Raw genomic sequence first — 12680 nt, forward strand, 5'->3', positions numbered from 1 at the left:
CTGCCTGTGTCTGGGTGTGCTTGCTTACTGAATTCACAGTGTGAAAAACCTCATGGGTCCAGCATTCTGACCGGGCAAGCAGGAAGGAGGTTCCAGCCAGGAGGCAGGAAAGGCCTAATGTTTTGCTTTTGCATCAGGTGGGAGGGCGGGAGGTGAGAGCGGGCTTTTTAACTGTCTGTGATAGAAAGGGGGAAACAGATGATCATTGGATACAGAAGGAGGGGGAGCCAAGAGCATTCTTGCCTTATGATTGGCTGCAGCAAGCCAGGGAGTGGGAGGGAGGTTTTTTCCCTGGATGAATGAAGGAAGAAGGCAGGAGGGAGGCGGTTCCCAGCCATTCCGGAGAAAATCATGGCATGGCTCCAGCAGGCTGAGTAGGGCTGCCAAGGATCAGGTCGTAAGCTTCACAGCTGCCGTAGTAACCCTCCTCCCTCTTGCCCTTTTTTCCCCTGGCTCTCTTACAGTCCCTCCCATTCCTCCCACCCTGTTTACAGATGGGTGGGAACATCAGGGGAGCGAGTAAAGAAAACTCCAACACACACACACTCCCTGACAGAAGCCCCGTTTTTTCCGCAGCAGGCTTTTAAAAGTAGGGGCGACTTGACTTGAGTCCTTTACAGTCACTAAAGGGTGACTCCAAAAGTGCCCCTGTAATGACTCGTTTTTGAGTTGAGTCACAGGGGGCAGTGACTCGGTGAACTGACTCAAGACAAGCCCTGCTGGTTTTCCCCATCCCTGCTCTCTACTAACTCTTACAGGAACTTACACCTAGGTAAGGCTTTGTGCATGTCAATATCCCGACACTGAAATGTCTTGTAGCTTTAGCTACTCCTTAACAAGCAAAGCAATTTTTTTCTTTCATGTTGTTTTGAGTCTCTTTGGTCATGGCTGAGCTGGCATCTCTCCGAGGATGCATAACTTTCCAAACCTTTGGCCTTCTGGAAGCAAGTCCAGTGTAAGCAATTTGCACTCATTTCACACTCAAACAATATACAAGATAGCTAATTCCTATATTAAAGCAATAGTATGTAATTGCATAAGACAATTCTTCAGGACCGGCTTCGCAGTCCTCCAACAGCACAATCCTATGCATGTCTACATACTCAGAAGTAAGACTCATTGTGTTCAATGGGGCTTACTACCAGGAAAGTGCATATAAGATTGCAGTTGGGCAGCCCAATCCAGCAGCAGACCTCCCCATCCCCGCGCCCGGGGCAAAGGTCTGTGATGGTGCCCACGTGTGGGCTATTGACACCCCCCCAAGCAGAAATTCGCCCCCCATTCACCAGAGGCTCATGGAGCCTCCACCCACATCGGGAAAACCTCTGTGAGATTCTCTGACGCTATAAACGGTGCTTCCGGAAAACTGGAAGCATAGTTTCTGCCCCCACTGGGAACCCGAGAGGCTTCTGTAAGGCCCTAGCGCCTTGCACCTGGGGCTTTTGCCCCGTCAGACCTTATGGCAGGTCCGCATCTGACCCAATCCTATGCTTCCCAGAGCCTAGAGGAACAACGGTACCAAACAGACGACCGCTGTATCCTGCAAACTCCAGGAAGCCACAAGAGGTCTTCTTGGGGGAAGGGGACTTTTGTTCCCTTCCCCCGAAGAAAGCCCCAGCCTGTGCAATGGGCTTCCTGAGTCTTTGCCAGCTAATTCACTAGTGCAGACCTGGGGAGCTCTGTATCAGGTTTGCAAGCCCGACAGAATTTTAGATCTGGCAGAGACCTCTGCTAGTCCCACCTCCCTCCTGGGCTAGTTCCTCCCCCCATTCCGTCCTTCCCCCTGTCCAGTTCCACCTTCCCCCAACCCTTCCCCATCCCAAAAAGGCGCTCTGCTGTCCAGCAGTGAGACTTATCATAGAGTCATCTTCCCAATGCTGAGGCCCAGCACCAGCGTCCCCATCTTGCTAGATGCTGTAAACAAGCCTTATGGTATGTTTACAACATCTAGTGCCAGTGCTGAGCTCCAGCACTGTGCCACGGGGTCATAGGATTGGGCCCTTAATTGCTAGCTGAAGCTCTTGTAGGTAGTCCTGTTTTCTGAGACTTTGTACACTCTAAGAATGGCAGGAACCAAAGTCCATGTGACTCACTAGTATCTGGCCCAGCCCAGAGCAAAGGTGCCCATTACAGCTCTTTAAAGGAGCAGCCAACATATCCAAGTAACACATATTCTTTTTGGGCCCATTTCAGATGCAGCCTCATCCTCCACACCAGGTACTGTGGGCTCTGTAGTTCTGAGGTCACTACCAGCTAGCCTTCTGTTCCCTTTGCAAACCCTATTTGCAAATCCCATTTGCAAAGTGGCCTCTGGTGGGCCACTGTGAGATACAGGAAGTTGGACTAGATGGGCCTTTGGCCTGATCCAGTAAGGCTCTTATGTTCCCTCTTTCCTGGTGCAGCCACTGGGCAATACCCAAATATGTGTGTGTTCTGCAAACCACACAGGAAAGCACAAAATCTGGTTTGGCAACAGAACCCAGCATCCTTAGAATTTAGAAATTCTTTAGAATTTAGAAATTTAGATTCCCCTTTTAAAAAACAAAATCAACTATCTAGTTCCTATAGCTGCTTAAAAGCTTGGGGACATGCCTGTGAATTATCAGCAGAAGGAGGTGGGATCCTGGGACATAAAACTGAGTAAAAGTCATTAGGAGTTGGGATTTCAGCTCCTGTCTGAATAGAATTAGGGCCAATGAACAAAGTTGCTTTACTTGCATAAAGAGCATGAGATGAGCCTTGTTGGATCAGGTCAAAAGTCCATCCAGCGGTAGGAGGTTTGGCTCAGTGGGCAGAGTTCCAAAGCATGCTTTTCCATGCTCAAAAAAGCCCTTCCATCCATCCTGAGCCTCTTACTGGTGTTTGTCATGTTGCATCTGGCCTCCCAACCCAGAAGTAACTGGTGCCAATGTCCTCGCCAGTTATTTCCAGTGGTACTTCCAACAGGTAGACCATGTGAAGTGGTATGGTGGAGGACAAACCTCGAGAAACACTGGTCTAGTCCTCTCTTAAGCCAGCTAAACTAGTAACATCACAACATCTTGTAGCAGCAAATTCCATAAAATTATGCGCTGTGTGAAAAAGTGCTTTCTTTTGTCTTCCTTGAAACTACCACCAAGCAATTTCATTGGATGACCCTGACTTAGAGACTACAAGTAAAGGAGAAAAACAGGTTGCAGAATCTGCCAAGCCTGCTCCACCAGTTTTACAGTGTGCAAAATGTCTCTGGTCTGTCTCAGTGCACAAGTGTTGCTCTAATGACCAAAAAGAGTGCTTTGAGGAGAGACATGGATGTATGAGCCCAGAAGACCTGCCTCTTACTTAAGCTAAAAGCACCACATACACCAATGCTGCTGTAAAAAATAACAGTGATGCTGTTTGTTTGCAAGGCTTCATGTGCACACAATGTGCCCTCCTTAACAGTGAAGAGCAAGACTGAGCTGGATCCGGAAGAATATTCAACAAAGACATGATATCAACTTTCTCTGACACACAGGGCACAATCCTAACCAGGTCTACTCAGAAGTAAGTTCTATTTTGTTCAATGGGGCTTACTCTCAGGAAAGTGTGGTTAGGATTGCAGCCACAGTGAATTCTTCAGAAACTATAAGATGCTGCCAACTGGAAAAGAAAAGCAAAAAACCCCAGAAAGCACCAATGCAGAGCACCCTCTCCTCTTCTCACAAGTCATCTGAACCACACCAAAATGATTAGACCAGCTACTTGGAACAGCCACTGTGAAGGATGAACCCAAAGCAGTTGGCAAGCCACACTGTCAAACCCTCTCCAGGAAAAGCACAAGAACAGTTCCATTGTAGTCAGAAGTAAAGACATGACTTATGTAGAAAGTGAAAGAAATGCTCCACGATGACAGTTCCCAGAAACTGCAGACAGAACACCAGAAAGTTATGAGGAAGTTTCCGTAAGACACTGCAGAATACTGGTTGTTAGGTGAGGTGCAAACACTCATTTCAAAGAGGTGCAGAGAATCTAGCCTAGTGAATGAGATCCTCTAGTCTGGGTGGCCAGGCCCAGACTCGGCAGAGAGAAGGACAGGCCAGATTTGTTAGTATTGGGAGCCCCTGGCAGTTAAATAACATATGACTAAACCCGACCAAACTGCACAAACATTTCTACCATGTTGCAACATTGGGTAGGCTGATGGCATGTACGTGTGTCAACTCGCACATGCCCAGCCCAACCAGGGGAAACCAGGCACCACCACAAAAGCAGCCTACACAGGGACAAAAACCCAACAGAAGTCAATTAGTGTTCACAGAGAAAAAGCAATTAATCACTCTAAAAACACATGACAGGTGTTGAAGGACACGACAGACATGTTGAAGGACACGACAGGTATTTCTTTTCCAATGCAGTGGTAAGTACAGGTGTTTGTGTTGGGCTGGCTGGTTGGTGGAGTCAGGTGTGGGAATCAAAGCACACAATCTTCTCCCCACATTTCCTTTGCTCTTCCCTCACCTACCTTGCTTTCCTTTTATGTGGTGCCTCAAGGCACTGGGAGCCGTGCGCCGGTAACAGCTGTTTCGTTGCCAGGCTTCTGTGCCACCTGCACTCACACCTTCATCCTCCCAGTCCAGGCTCCAGTCTGACCGCCCTGCACGTGTCCTGGGGCATCCACTCTTTGAGACGCGCAGACCCAAGGCCCGGGACTGGACAGCCACCATTCCTGTCTCTCCACAATCATTTTCTGCCATCTTCTGTGGCTTGGGCACTTCACACATGGGCTCCAGCTCTTGACTGCTACTTGCACACTCAGACACCTGATCTTCTTGGGCAACAGAAAGATTTCTGTCATCCACAGTATAGTTCTCAGGAATCCCACAATGCCCAAATCTCAAGGGGAAGTCTCCATGTACCATATGCTGTCCAATGTCCTTTTGGCAATATCTCCCACCACTTTTGCTGCAGTCCACATACCTGTCATCCCCTTTCTCATAGTCCAGATCCAAGCTATGGCTACCTCTGTTCCAATTATCCCTCTTCCTATAATCACTGTAGTGACTATCTTCTCTCCAGTGGTTCGAACCCCAACTATCCCTATTCCTACAGCCCCCAAAATCAGCATCCAGATATTCATCATACCGGCCATAGGGCTTCCAATAGCGTACAGCAATGGCACACTCGGAGTCTGTGTGGTAGCCATCTTCCTCCAGGTGACAACTACCCATTGTCTCATGCTCTGCATAAAGGCTGTTTCCACTTATCCTCTTCTGATCCACATACTGTCTGCCTTCTTCCCCACAATCCCTGCAGCCTCTGGCTAGGTAATGGTCTCTGAACCAGCTCTCCCGCTTTCTGAAACCACCACAGTCTCTGTCCACTGGCCTGGTGGTGTCACACCATTCCCTAGTCTGGCATTTGCTGTCCCAGTCATGGTCACCATGCCGCCCAGCTCTCTTGGCATCAGCTCGTCCCCTGAGGGAGTTGCAGTTCTTGTAATCCCAGCCGGAGAAGCGGAGGCAGAGCTGCTGTTCTGGAGAGTCCGTTCCTCTCCTCGCCTCGGGGTAATTGCACATGATCCTCTCGGCGTGCCCCATCCCCACCCCACCCGCTTCCCCAGGACTCAAATTCTTTGCAATCTCCTTGTCCCTGCATATCATCCTGGGACGCTGCTGACTAACTGCCCAGGACAGAAATGCAGCCGCAACCTTCGCCCAATCGGCAGCAAGCCCAGACAGCCTCTCCCACCTGCTGACAGGTAATAAGTAACCAGAGTCCCACAGTCTGGGGTGCTGTGGATTGGACAAGCTCTCTGCCCAAACCGGCTCCTCTGCTTTTAATGCTGAAGGCAGCAGCTAGTGACCTCTCTCCAGGGTTCAGCAGTACAGGGAAACAGTAAGTATGAGATTTCATGGTCACACCCCATGAACACTGCCCTGGGGCAAGGGAAAGGGGGTACAAACAGGTAATTGGGAATCACAGATTGGAGCCTGGGGCTGCTTCTAGTCTGGTTGTGGGAAGAATGACATCTGCTTTGGCTAGGAAGTCAAATCTGTGGCACCACAATCAGTCACAAATGTACAGGTGCATGTGGTCGTACATACTCATTTTTAAATCACTTATACCGCTCATGTTTCATATGTGTCTGTTGGATTTCCCTGGTTTTCCTAACAAGACATTCCGTCTGATCCAAGGCAACCTATGCAATGCAATTAAAGTGAGACTGTGTGGAATGCAAATCTCAGTTACAGTATGGACTCACTGTTTCCCCTTGGACAAGCCTCCATTTCACACACTCAGCCCTCACCCAACTGTAAAAGCCTGGGAAATAACTCCATACTTCAGAAATTTGCGGGGACATGATTGATGTCCATAGATTAAAAAAAAAAATCTATTACAGAAGGCAGAATTCTTGTGGCTTCTTCATAAGCTGTTGAATTCTGCATCAGGTAAGACTGTGCAGGGGCTGGAGGGGGGTGGTGAGGGGGCATAACAGAGGGGGGAGATGGGGCAGAGAGGAGGGCAGTTTGGATGTTTGAAGGGAGTGGGTTTAGCAGCAGCAGCAGGCAAACCCTGGCCAAATCCTAATCCCCTTTCCAGACCTGATCAGTCTTCATGAGTTAACACGGACTTGAACCAGCAGTATTGCTGGTGCAGGTTCAAGTTGACCCACCTGGCTGGCAGGGGCTTAACCCGGGGGAAGGGAACAAATGTCTCCTTACCACGAGGAGGCTTCCCAAGGCCAAAATTCCCCTGAATGATTCAGCAGATGCCATGTTAGCACTGCTGCACTGCCATGCAGGAATTTAGGAAGGATTGGATGATATTGGCTAACGTGAACTAGAGAGGATGAGCTTGATTTTCTGATGCAAATAGCAGGCTCAGTGGTGGACCCTCATCCAGATAGGAGCTGTGATGAAGGGAAAACCTCCCTTCCCTTTGTTACATTGCTGACCCTGTTTGTGTCCTTACAGACTATTTATATTAGATAGAGCAAGCACATGGGCCCCCTTCATGCAATAAGGATATCATCATCTAATATGGTCCTTGGTCTCTCAAACTTAGGCTCTAGCTGGTCTGCTCAAGGCAAACTTCATCCTTGTTGCCTGGATTACTGGGGGGCTCTTCACTGAGAAGCCGCAAAAGAAGCTGATGGCATCAAAACCTGATGCAAAAGAGAACTATAAGGCATGCCAGCAACATGCAAATCCAGCAAGTTAACTGAAGTCCAAATGAGCTCCAAGCAACACAGCCCTTCAACCAGGGAACAGCTGCTGCTAAGTATAGTTTCATCAAGAAGAAATTCAACTAGGTACCATGTCTTAGTCAGAAGGTTCCACTCTTTCAGAATGGGTCAGAGTGGATCATCTGAATTCAAGGCAGTGGTATCTACTGAGACTTCTTTGTCATAAAGCTGCATATAGCAGAAAATATTCCTTGAAAGGAAGCTGATATAGCATGGAAAGTGTTGCAACTTCAGTTGCTTAGTTAGACTACTACATTGTGAATGCACTTGCATTATCAAATTAGTACGGGTAATTTTATTGCGGGTTATTGAATGAGAAGGTTCCTACTGCATTGGATGCTAGAGCTCAAGTACCAGGCTTGCTACATAGTTTTCTGATTCATCTCCAGAGCCTGCTTACTTGCATCCAAAGAACCTACAAAGTCCCACACTGGGAATTCCTGGACAAAGCATGAGGAACAAAGCATGTGGCATCTGGAAGATGAATGGGAACCTGTGATGACAGCACAGTGCCAAGGTGGTTGTATCAAAATTATCAGTGAAATATACAACATGTTTGAAAGCCAAACTCTGGTTTAGAGAGCTTCTTGCTCCCACAACTGCTGTCATACACAGCACCACTGCGGGGTTTACAAATTCACAAGTTTGGCCATTTTGGAAATGAATACTAACTGAGAAGAGTAGCAGAAATGGGGAGACCTGACTCTGATTTCCCAGTTCCGTATCTAGCAGGCCTGGAATATAGCTTCCACAAGGTGCAGGACTCCACTACAGAAGGCACCATGATACCTGGCAGAGAAATGCCATGTCTTTGCTCCTCCAAACACAAAATCATAAGAACATAAGAAGAACCCTTCTGGAACAGGCCAAAGACCCATCTAGTCCAGCTTCTTTTATCTCACAATGGTGAACCAGATGCCTCAGGGAGCACACAAGACAACAAGAGACCTGAATCCTGGTGTCATTCCCAGCACCTGGCCTTCTGAGGCAGCTTATTTCTAAAACCAGACGGTTGCCCAAACCCATCAGAACTTGCAACCTGTGATGGACTTTTCTTCTAGAAATCTGTCCAGTCCCCTTTTAAAGCATCTAGGCCAGATGCCATCACCACATCCTATGGCAAAGAGTCCCACAGAACAATTACATGCTGGCTAAAGAAATATTTTCTTTTGTCTCTTCTAAAACTCTCCCAACACTCAATTTTAGTTGATGTCCCTGGTCCTGTGTGAGAGGGAAAAGAACATCCCCCATCCACCCCCTGAGTAATTTTGTACATCTCCATCATACCCCCCTCAGGTGCCTTTTTTTCTAGTCTCAAGATCCCCAAATAATATAGCCTTTCCTCATCAGAGCAGTTGTTTCCAAGAGACAAACATAATCCCAATAACAGCTCTGAGTGATGGTGTCTCCCACTTTCTGGAAGGAGACAAGCCCCCAAAGTACCGGTTTTGACAGCAGGGCATAACACAGTAACCTGTTGAACCCCTTCTGACCTCCCCACCCTGTGTTAAATGACAGATTTTGATAGAGCACTTCCTCTCCCACCAGGGATTATTGTACTCACCTCTTAATTCCTGAAGCTCCAGGCTCAGGCTTGACATTTTGCAGTCACAGAAGTCCAAGTTTTCCAGGGTCTCAACTCGGCCAAGTTCACCTTGTGTCTGCTGCTCCAGTATGGCACTGAGCTCTTCTTGGGTCTTTCTGTAAACATCCAGTTCCTGCTCCAGTTCCTGGATGCGATTCAGCAAGAAAGAGCACGGAGATGCACCTCTGGACTCATCAGGGCTGCTCTGTCCCTCTTTACTCCCTGAGTGAAGCTTTGCAGACGCTGGGCTCCTCCTCTGGTTGCCTGAAGGTGGAAGCGGGGCTGGCCTGGAAGGTCGCACAGAGATGGGCAGATTCTGAGAAGAAGGTGCCACTTTGGGGCTATGCCTGGCTGGCAAGCGAAGTGAGGCAGAGGCTGGGGTGCTAGGCCGGGGAGGTGGTGGTCTGAGCACCTTTCTTCTCTCTGAAGAGTGTTCCACTGACCCACGTACAATGTCTTTCTCTGAGCTAAAGCCAAGGATGGAAAAGTGCCTGGACATGTTGTCCTGCTCTGGAGTGCCATAGCTGGCATGGCCAGAAGGACTTGCCAGGCTCTGTTCAAACTGAGTCAGTTGTTCTGTTAGTTTAGAGTCGAGGTCGCCACAGCTTTCTCCATGGAGCACCCCTTGGGAACGCTCCGTCCGAGCTCCACGCCAGACAGGCCAGGTGTCCAGGCCCTCGTGGGTCCCACTGAAACTGGAAGAACGGGATTTGGGTTTCCGCCTCTGGACATCCTTACAAGCGGCCAGTTCCTCACACAGGGGGACAGACTTGTGGGACAGACTCTGCATATCTTCATCCCACTCTGAGGCACTGTGATCCTCTGAGAGGCCCCACGAGGGCCTTGGACTCAGGTTGGAATCTGGATTACTAATCTGACAGCATTGTTGGCTCTTTGGCTGGTACAAAGGTGGAGGTATGCAAGAAACTCCATTGACGGCTTTGGCAGAATCTAGCAAGGGAGAGCCTAACACACCTAAAGGAATTGATTCCAAGCAGACTTCATTCTGGTGGTTTAGGCTTTCCGTCTGTTCTAGTTCCAAGTCCAGCGGATCCTCTTGCCTCACAGAAAGCACACCAGACTTCTCCTCAGCACAAACCAAATTACACCCAGGCTCCTCCCTCAAGGCAGGAAGACTCACCTTGTGAATGGTGGCAGCCTCAGAGTCCACTCCTTCTGTAAAGCAACCAGATTCCCATTTCTCTCTAGAAGGTGGGCTACTCTCTTCCAGCCTCACAAACCTGTGTGGGAAGATGCCACGTCTTCCTCGCAGCTCCCCTTCCAGCCAGCCATCTTCCAAGACTCCCAGAATCCGAATCCTGTCTCCCACCTCAAAGTCCAGTTCTGTTGATTCCAGGGCTTGGAACCGATACAAGGCTACTCCATAGGGCCCTGGCAACTCCTCCTCACTGTCACTCCATGCCTTCTCCTCTGCCTTGGGATACATGTCTTTCACCCCATTAATACCGTGGATATCTGATGATGATTTTGGCTCCTCTGCGTTGCTTTCGGCTTTCAAGGGACCCAAAAGTTCCACAAATCCCTCGGGGAAGATGCCTCGATGACCCCCAAGCTCACCTTCAAACCATCCAGGCTCCGGGATCCCAACAATAGTAATCACATCCCCTTCCCGGAAGTTCAGCTCCTCCTCTAACTGGGCTGAAAGGCCCATCAGAGCTCGGGCCTGACCCAGGGCATAGGAGGGCATTTCCAGGGTGGTACAATAAGGAGATCGAGGACTATAGGCTGAGAGGCAGAGTTCCTGCACACATGACGAAGGGAAGAAGCCTACGGATCCCCAACAGCTTCGGCCTTGGAGCCGAGGAGAGGTCACAGAGCCATTCAGAATCACCAAGTCTCCTGGAGGGACAAGGAACATAAAATCAAGAAGCTATTTAGGTATCACCTACAGCATCCCTTGCACAATACCTATAAGATCTAGGGCACTTAGGACTATGAAAGACCATCAGAGTCTCAGCCCTATAAGATACAGGCAGCACCCAAAGCTACAAGGGCTCAAAGCATTCCCTAGGTAGCACCTGCCAATGCTGAACAATGTGGACTATGAGAACCATCCTTGGCACTTTCCTTCTGTTAGGGGACCTCAGAGCTCAGTCCTTGGCACAGCAAGTCCACCAGAGCCGCAAGCATGGAGGTTCCAGCAGCAGAAGCCTTGCACTGCATCTAGGGCTCAGGGGAAGAAGGCAAGAGCACTAGACAAGGCATGATCAAGAGATGTGCATAGGAAAACTGGCAGGACAGGTCCCTCCTTGCCCAAGGGATGCAGGCAGGGAAGTAATGGTACCTCTCTGCAAAGTGAGGCTGCCAGCCTCCTGGGATGTAAAGTTGCTGATACAGACAAACAGCTTCTCCCCTTGCTTCAAAGGAGGGACATCTACAGGCTCCACAAAGCTGCTGGGAAACTGTCCTGGGGGGGGGGGGGAGAGAGAGAGAGAGAGAGAGAGAGAGAGAGAGAATTGTTAGAAGATGGGAAACTTTTCCATTAATCCAGATTATACATGTCTCCTGATTCATGGTATTCTGCACTTTTGCCAGAACAAGCACCCCCATCCCTTATCCCTCTGTAGATGTCAGGATATTCCCACCAATCCACGCTTCTTTCCAGAGTTTTTCCAGTCTCCAGTGACGGCCCGGAGTGAGAATTCTTAACACAATTAACAAAGCAAATGCACCTGCTACAAATTCTGTTGCCCCCAACTCTGGTAAAACCAGGAGAACATCCTTTGGCAAAGTGCTTAACTTCTCAGATGGAGATGATCTTATATGGAGTATGTGCTTCGGAACTCTAAAACCACTCGTGTTTATTTTTGCTAAATACATTTGTATTCCTAATGGGAGCAGATGAATTTTGAAAGCTCTTGGTTTTCAAACCAAGGACAATGTGAGAGGGCTATTGCACCAACAGTATCATAATTATTAATTATTAATTATTGTATTTATATACCGCTTTTCAACTAAAAGTTCACAAAGCAGTTTACAGAGAAAAATCAGATAACTAAATGGCTCCCTGTCCCAAAAGGGCTCACAATCTAAAAAGATGCAAATGAATACCAGCAGACAGCCACTAGAACAGACAGTGCTGGGCCAGTTACTCTCCCCCTGCTAAAAAAAGAGGAGCATCCACTTGAAAAAGTGCCTCTTTTAATGGGAACAAATCAATAATACCTGTTCAGTTATGGATGCTTAAGCCATTTCTGCCCAACATTGCATACATGCAACAGGGACCAAATGTGTATACCTGTGGGCTGGGCAAAAATGAGTTAATTGTTTTGTACTAGTGGAATTTTTAAATTTTAAAAATTTAAATTCCACTAAAAAAATAAGTGTCAGGTGAGCTTACTTTCTTGTTCTTTATTTGTGTGTCCAGGGGGAAGGGAGAGAATACACCTTCTTTCCTAAAACAGCTATTGAAACAATGAAGTGGAATCAGCAGCAAGCAAGTAGCAGAGGAGATACCTTTAAACTCTATTTAGGGCACAATCCTAACCCACTTTCCAGCACCGACATAAGGGCAATGCATCTCTGAGGTAAAGGAACAAGTATTCCCTTACTTTGAGGAGGACTCGGTGAGGGCCTCACAACTGCAGGATGCAGCACATGCCCCACTGGCACAGCTATGCCAGTGCTGGAAAATTGGTTAAGATTTGGGCCTTAAGCTCCTATTTTTCTTGTGTCAAATTTATCTTTCATGATGATGTCACTTCCCAATAAATGAACCTTTCCAAATGAGAATTTAAGTATCAAAAATGGGCGCCTGGTTTGGGGAACTAGGGGGAAGAGCCAGACTGGCCAGACTTTACTGAATACAAATGACACACCTTGGCACCCAGGTGGAATGGAAAGCTCCCCTAATGCAAAGTCTTCATA

General features: G+C 48.2%; 1 protein-coding gene across 2 annotated transcripts in view; it reads right to left on the minus strand.

Moving 5' to 3' along the window:
• DNMBP (dynamin binding protein) overlaps positions 1-12680 on the minus strand; it is a 64119-nt gene that overhangs the window by 26282 nt on the left and 25157 nt on the right. Inside the window, exons 3-5 of one of the 2 annotated variants that reach the window (XM_066622151.1) lie at positions 11098-11220; positions 8772-10652; positions 4484-4786 (exon numbers count right to left, since the gene is read on the minus strand). In XM_066622151.1, coding sequence (XP_066478248.1) covers positions 4484-4786; positions 8772-10652; positions 11098-11220 — 2307 coding nt within the window. The remainder of the gene's footprint in view (positions 1-4483; positions 4787-8771; positions 10653-11097; positions 11221-12680) is intronic. The other variant, XM_066622152.1, reaches the window with a different exon arrangement.

The sequence above is a fragment of the Tiliqua scincoides genome, chromosome 3, assembly GCF_035046505.1.
Source record: "Tiliqua scincoides isolate rTilSci1 chromosome 3, rTilSci1.hap2, whole genome shotgun sequence".
Classification (NCBI taxonomy): domain Eukaryota; kingdom Metazoa; phylum Chordata; class Lepidosauria; order Squamata; family Scincidae; genus Tiliqua; species Tiliqua scincoides.